This window comes from Salmo trutta, chromosome 20 (genome assembly GCF_901001165.1).
Source record: "Salmo trutta chromosome 20, fSalTru1.1, whole genome shotgun sequence".
NCBI lineage: Eukaryota > Metazoa > Chordata > Actinopteri > Salmoniformes > Salmonidae > Salmo > Salmo trutta.
Genome location: NC_042976.1, coordinates 6,059,047 through 6,065,823, shown reverse-complemented (window position 1 = coordinate 6,065,823; position 6,777 = coordinate 6,059,047). Strand labels below are relative to the sequence as shown.

Sequence of the window (6,777 nt, the reverse complement as noted above, 5' to 3'; positions counted from 1 at the left end):
CATGCCCCGACCTACTCTACCATAGAAAATAAAAGCTTTCTATGGTCAGGACGTGACAGTACCCCCCCCCCTCCCCCAAAGGTGCGGACTCCGAATGCAAAAACCTAAACAACAAAAAAACAGGGAGGGTTAGGGTGGGTGTCTAATGTCGGTGGCGGCTCTGGTGCAGGACGAAGAACCTTCTCATCCTGCGGATCCTCCTGCATCGGAGGCGGTTCTGGTGCGGGACGAAGAACCCTCTCATCCTGCTTATCCACCAGCATAGCGTAGCCCCCGCTCCGCCAGCTGATCCCCCCACTTTTGTGTCACCGGACCGTGGATCATCGCCGGAGGCTCCGGACTGCAGACCGCCGCTGGAGACTCCGGACTGCAGACCATCGCTGAAGACTCCGAACTGCAGACCGTCGCTGGAGGCTCCGGACTGGGGGATGTTGCTGGAGGCTCCGTACTGGGGGATGTCGCTGGAGGCTCCGGACTGGGGGATGTCACTGGAGTCTGCAGACTGGGGGACGTCGCTGGAGGCTCCAGACTGGGGGACGTCGCTGGAGGCTCCAGGCTGGGGGACATCGCTGGAGGCTCCGGACTGCGGGCCGTCTCAGGATGCTCCGGACTGCGGGCCGTCTCAGGAGGTTCCGGACTGTGGGCCATCGCCGTAGGTTCCGTAATGTAAAACGTCTCCCGAAGCTCCGGACTGGGAACTGTCGCCGGAAGCTCCGGACTGGGAACTGTCACCGGAAGCTCCAGACTGGGAACTGTCACCGGAAGCTCCAGACTGGGAACTGTCACCAAAAGCTCTGGACTGGGAACTGTCGTCGGAAGCTCCGGACTGGGAACTGTCGCCGGAAGCTCCGGACTCGGAACTGTTGCCGGAAGCTCTGGACTGGGAATGGGCACTGGAGGCCTGATGCGTGGGGCTGGCACAGGTGGCGCCAGACTGGTAACATGCACCTCAGGGTGAGTGCGTGTAGCAGGAACAGGACACACCGGACTGGGCAGGCGCACTGGAGGCCTGATGCGTGGGGCTGGCACAGGTGGCGCCAGACTGGTAACACGCACCTCAGGGCGAGTGCGGGGAGCAGGAACAGGATACCCCGGCCTGGGCAGGCGCACTGGAGGCCTGATGCGTAAGGCTGGCACAGGTGGCGCCAAACTGGTAACACTCCCCTCAGGGCGAGTGCGGGGAGCAGGAACAGGACACACCGGACTGGAGAGACTCACTGAAGGCCTAGTGCGTGTAGCCGGGACAGGTGGCCCCAGACGGGTGACACGCACTTCAGGGCGAGTGCGAGGAGCAGGCACAGGGCGTACTGGGCTGTGGAGGCGCACTGGAGGTCTGGAGCGTAGGGCTGGCACAATCCGTCCTGGCTGGATGCTCACTTTAGCCCGGCAAGTGCGTGGCGCTGGCACAGGACGCACTGGGCAGTGAATGCGCACTGTATACACCGTGCGTATCACCGCAAAACATGGTGCCTGACAGGTCACACGCTCCCTAAAGCGAGTGCGTGGAGGAGACCCAGGACGTACCAGACTGGGGAGGCGCACTGAAGGCCAGATGCGTGAAACGGGTGCATATGACACCGGACTGGTGTCATGCTCCTCACGCACGCTCTGCAGCGCTCTCAATGCCAACACCTCTCTCCGGAATCTTGCGTCGAGTTCCTCACTCGTCTCCGTGACAGGCTCTGGTTCACCCCTCGGCTCTCCACGGTAAGCACGAGGAGTTGGCTCAGGTCCCAAACCTGACTCCACAAAACTCCCCGTGTGACCCCCCCACCAAAAATAATTTGGGGGCTACCTCTCGTGCTTGCCTTGATGGTATAACGCCTCGTAATATCGGCGTTCTGCTCTCGCTGCTTCAATCTCCTCCTTTGGACGGTGATACTCCCCTTCCTGCCTCCAGGGTCCTTTCCCGTCCAATATTTCCTCCCAGGTCCATTCCTGTTTACCACGCTGCTTGGTCCTCTGGTGGTGGTAGATTCTGTCACCTTTGTCGTATGAAGGTGCGGACCAAAGCGCAGCGTGTGTATCGTTCCACATTTTATTATAACTGTGAAACTATGCAAGACATACAAATAAACAAATAAACAAAATAACAAACCGTGGCGAAGAGGTGCAACATACACTAATTCAAAATAATCTCCCACAAAACCTAGTGGGAAAAACAACAACTTAAATATGATCCCCAATTAGAGACAATGATGACCGGCTGCCTCTAATTGGAGATCATCCCAAAAAAACAACATAGAAATACAGAAACTATAACCACCCAACATAGAATATTTAAACTAGAAAAAAAAACCTGTCATGCCCTGACCTACTCTACCATAGAAAATAAAAGCTTTCTATGGTCAGGACTTGACAATACCGTTGAAACTGTTGAGGAGGGCTGACTTCAAGGTATTTTTCTGTCTAGACAGACAGCACTTTCTGATACAGCACGACATTTTCTGATCAACTGGCTTGTTCCTGTGTCAGGAAACGAATACCACATTAATCAGATAATATACTTGGCCATTACAACAGATAGAATTAGGTGATACTGCGATACTACTTTCCTACACACTGGCCGTCTGACATGTGGCATGCCGTCATGTCTCCTGAGGTTGTGGAATATGTTCCAAACTCAGCACTGACATCACCCAAAACAGTTAGTCTGCACAGTTATCCTATTTCCCATCTAAAACAGCCTTTGAGTGACCAAAACATCACCCATACTATATTTTCCCAATAAAATTGCTCAATTGAGAAAATACATTTTTTTCTCATTTTTTAAAATATTTTTTTTATTTAACCTGTATTTAACTAGGCAAGTCAGTTAAGAACAAATTCTTATTTACAATGACGGCCTACCCATGGAACCCAACAAATGTTAAGATTGTGCCGAAGAGGATGGCTGACGTTTTACATGCTCCTGACCAATTATGCTATTTTGTTAGTTTTTGCATTGTTTGTAACTTATTCTTTTACCTATTCTGTACATAATGTTGCTACTACCGTCTCTAATGACCGAAAATAAATTCTGGACATCAGAACAGAGATTACCCACCACGAACTGGAAAATGCTTTTTCGTTTAACGAGTCCGACGAGACGGATATACTACTCTCCCGGGAATAGGCCCAGATCATTTGTGTGAAGAAAAGACAGAGGAAAAGAGGACGCAATTCGGGCTGCCTTATGAGAATCCGTAGGCGAGCAAGTAAACTCCCGCTGCCTTCCGTTTTGCTTGCTAACGTGCAATCATTGGAAAATAAAATTGATGACCTACGATTATCCTACTAACAGGACATTAAGAACTGTAATATCTTATGTTTCACCGAGTCGTGGCTGAACGAGGACACGTATAATATGGAGCTCACGGGATTTTCCATGCACAGGCAGAACAGAGATGCTATGTCTAGTAAGACGTGGGGAGGGTGTGTGTGTGTGTCTTTTTTGTCAATAACAGCTGGTGCACGATGTCTAATATTAAAGAAGTCTCAAAGTATTGCTCGCCTGAGGTAGAGTACCTTATGATAACCTGTAGACCACACTATCTACCAAGAGAGTTCTCATCTATATTATTTGTATCTGTCTATTTACAACCACAGACCGATGCTGGCACTAAGACCACACTCAACCAATGCATAAGGCCATAACCAAACAAGAAAATGCTCATCCAGAAGCGGTGCTCCTACTGCCCGGGAACTTTAATGCAGGCAAACTTAAATCGGTTTTCCCACATTTTTACCAGCACGTCACAGAGATACATACGAAGCTCTCCCCCGCCCTCCATTTTGCAAATCTGACCATTATTCTATCCTCCAGATTCCTGCTTACAAGCAAAAACTAATGCAGGAAGTACAAGTGACTTGCTCAATGCGGAAGTGGTCAGATGACGCGGATGCTACGCTACAGGACTGTTTTGCAAGCACAGAATGGAATACGTTCCGGGATTCATCCAATGGCACTGAGGAGTTTACCACCTCAGTCATCATCTTCATCAATAAGTGCATTGATGAAGTAGTCCCCACAGTGACCGAACATACATATCCCAACCAGAAGCCATGGATTACAGGCTACATCCGCATCGAGCTAAAGGCTAGAGCTGCCGCTTTCAAGGAGCGGGACACTAATCCGGACCCTTATAACAAATCCCGCTGCGCCCTCAGACGAACCATCAAACAAGCAAATCTTCATGACTATCATGGTCCAAACACACCAAGACAGTCGTGAAGAGGGCACAACAAAACCTTTTCCCCCTCAGGAGACTGAAAAGACTTGGCATGGTTCCCCAGATCATCAAAAAGTTCTACAGCTGCTCCATCTAGAGCATCTTGACCGGTTGCATCACTGCCTGGTATGGCAACCGCTCGGCATCTGACCGTAAGGCACTACAGACGGTAGTGCGTACGTCCCAGTACATCAGTGGGGCCAAGCTTCCTGCCATCCAGGACCTATATAATAGGCGGTATCAGAGGAAAGCCAATAAAATTTTCAGAGACTCCAGTTACCCAAGTCATAGAATGTTTTCTCTGCTACCGCCAAGCAAGCGGTACCGGAGCGCCAAGTCTAGGACCAAAAGGCTCCTTAAACAGCTTCTACCCCCAAGCCATAAGACTGCTGAACAATTAATCAAATTGCCACCGGACAATTACATTAATGCCCCCTCCATTTGTTTTGTACTTCTCTGCTACTCACTGTTTATTATCTAAGCATAGTCACTTCACCACTAAATACATTTACAAATTACCTCGACTAACCTGTACCCTCTCCCCCACACTGATACATCCTGTATATAGCTTTGTTATTGCTATGTTATTGTGTTATTTTTTACTTTAGATTGTTTGGTAAATATTTTCTTAACTCTTCTTGAACTGCAATGCTGGTTAAGGGCTTGCAAGTAAGGTCTACAACTGTTGTATTCGGAGCATGTGACAAATACATTTTGATTTGGTTAAATCGGTGAAAACAATCTCATATCTAACTATCAGTAAGACTGAAGGACAGGCTAGGTGGGCACAGCAACATACAATCCTGTCATACATTACATCATGCTTTCATAAATGATTTGTTTACTTAACTGTTTGTTAATTTGTGGGCTCACGCACACACACGCGTGTGTGTGTGTTTGTGTGTAGATCAAAGACGCTGGGGAAGGGAGTTTCTGTCAGTAACTCAGGGATAAATAGAGAGGCAGAGCTCAGAGTTTGTCAGAAGGCGGACCTGACAGGGTCATACACAGGACCAAGCAGGAGAAGGACCTCAGCATTTTTGCCTTTTATTACAAATGGAGAAACATGAAGATGTTCAATACTGTTTTCAAGACGGAAATTCTTCTTGCAGAAAGGCTTTGCTATCGACATCTATCTACATTACACTGTACATCTTCTTCTCATTGTTTTCAGCAGTTACAGTATTTTTGAACATACTGGTGATCATCTCCATCTCTCACTTCAAGCAGCTCCACACGCAAACCAACCTGCTCATCCTCTCTCTGGCTGTGGCAGATCTCCTGGTGGGACTGATTGTGATACCAGTAATGACTGTAGCAATAATGGAATCATGCTGGAGTTTTGGGGAATATTTCTGTGTGTTTCATGCATACATCTCCTTTTTATGTACTTCTTTATCTCTGGGTAATTTGGTCTTGATATCTATTGACCGCTATGTTGCTGTGTGTGATCCCTTATTGTACCACTCTAGAATAACAATAACAAGAATGATGTGTTGTATATCCATTACCTGGTGTTGTTGTATCATATATCGTGCTGCTATTATAAAAAACCTTGTAAATGTAAATGTACAAAGTAGGTGTTTGAAAGAATGTTTTACTGTTGAAATAACATGGAGTAATATAATTGACCTTGTAATTACAACGGTTGTCCCGTGCTCTATTATTATAACACTTTATATGAAAATCTTTGTGGTGGCCAGATCACAGGCCAGAAAGATATTTTCAAAAGAGGCTGCCAGTGTGTCTGGTGTTAAAACTGTACAGGCAAATAAGTCTGAGAGAAAAGCAGCAAAAACTCTGTCAATTGTTGTTTTCAACTATCTAATTTGTTGGATTCCATTTCTATTTTCCTCTTTCTTTCTTATGTCTTTTTTAAGTGACAATGTATCATTTGTCATCGGTCTTCTGCCCCTAGTTAATTCTTTTATCAATCCAATCATTTATGCTTTCTTTTATCCATGGTTCAAAGTGACAGCTAAACATATTTTAACTCTGAACCTATGTTTGACAAACATTAGTTTAATATAGTTTTGTTATACCATTGCTGTAATTGCTTCATTCATGTAACAATACACTAACGTGACTTATCTCAGTGTTGTTGTCATAGATATACAGTGGGGCAAAAAAGTATTTAGTCAGCCACCAATTGTGCAAGTTCTCCCACTTAAAAAGATGAGAGAGGCCTGTAATTTCCATCATAGGTACACTTCAACTATGACAGACAAAATGAGGAAAAAATATGCAGAAAATCACAAAATTGGTGGCTGACTAAATACTTTTTTGCCCCACTGTATGTGGTGTTGATACAGAATTAGTCTGGATTGGAATGGAATGACTTGGTGAAGGCAACGGAAGGATTAAGCTTGTTTTTAAAAACTATATAGACATTTTGGTTTGTATATTCCAAATAACAAAGTCTGTTGTTGTTTCATGTTATTTAATGATAAATAGTATGTAAGTATTCTAAAAGTACATTTTGAGGACATCATGAGTTATTATGTATGCTTTACATCATCCTCTCGTGACTCAATTGGGACACACATGCCTTCAACAAGTGCAGTAA

General features: G+C 46.2%; 1 protein-coding gene across 1 annotated transcript; it reads left to right on the top strand.

Moving 5' to 3' along the window:
- Positions 1-5,240: 5,240 nt before the first annotated feature.
- Positions 5,241-6,245, top strand: LOC115155321 (trace amine-associated receptor 13c-like). Its single transcript, XM_029701889.1, has one exon. The coding sequence runs from the start codon at positions 5,268-5,270 to the stop codon at positions 6,240-6,242; it is 975 nt and encodes a 324-aa protein (XP_029557749.1). The 5' UTR covers positions 5,241-5,267; the 3' UTR covers positions 6,243-6,245.
- Positions 6,246-6,777: the final 532 nt, after the last annotated feature.

Excerpts from the sequence above, each read along its gene's own strand:
- LOC115155321 (XM_029701889.1), top strand. The coding sequence starts at position 5,268 with ATGGAGAAACATGAAGATGTTCAATACTGTTTTCAAGACGGAAATTCT.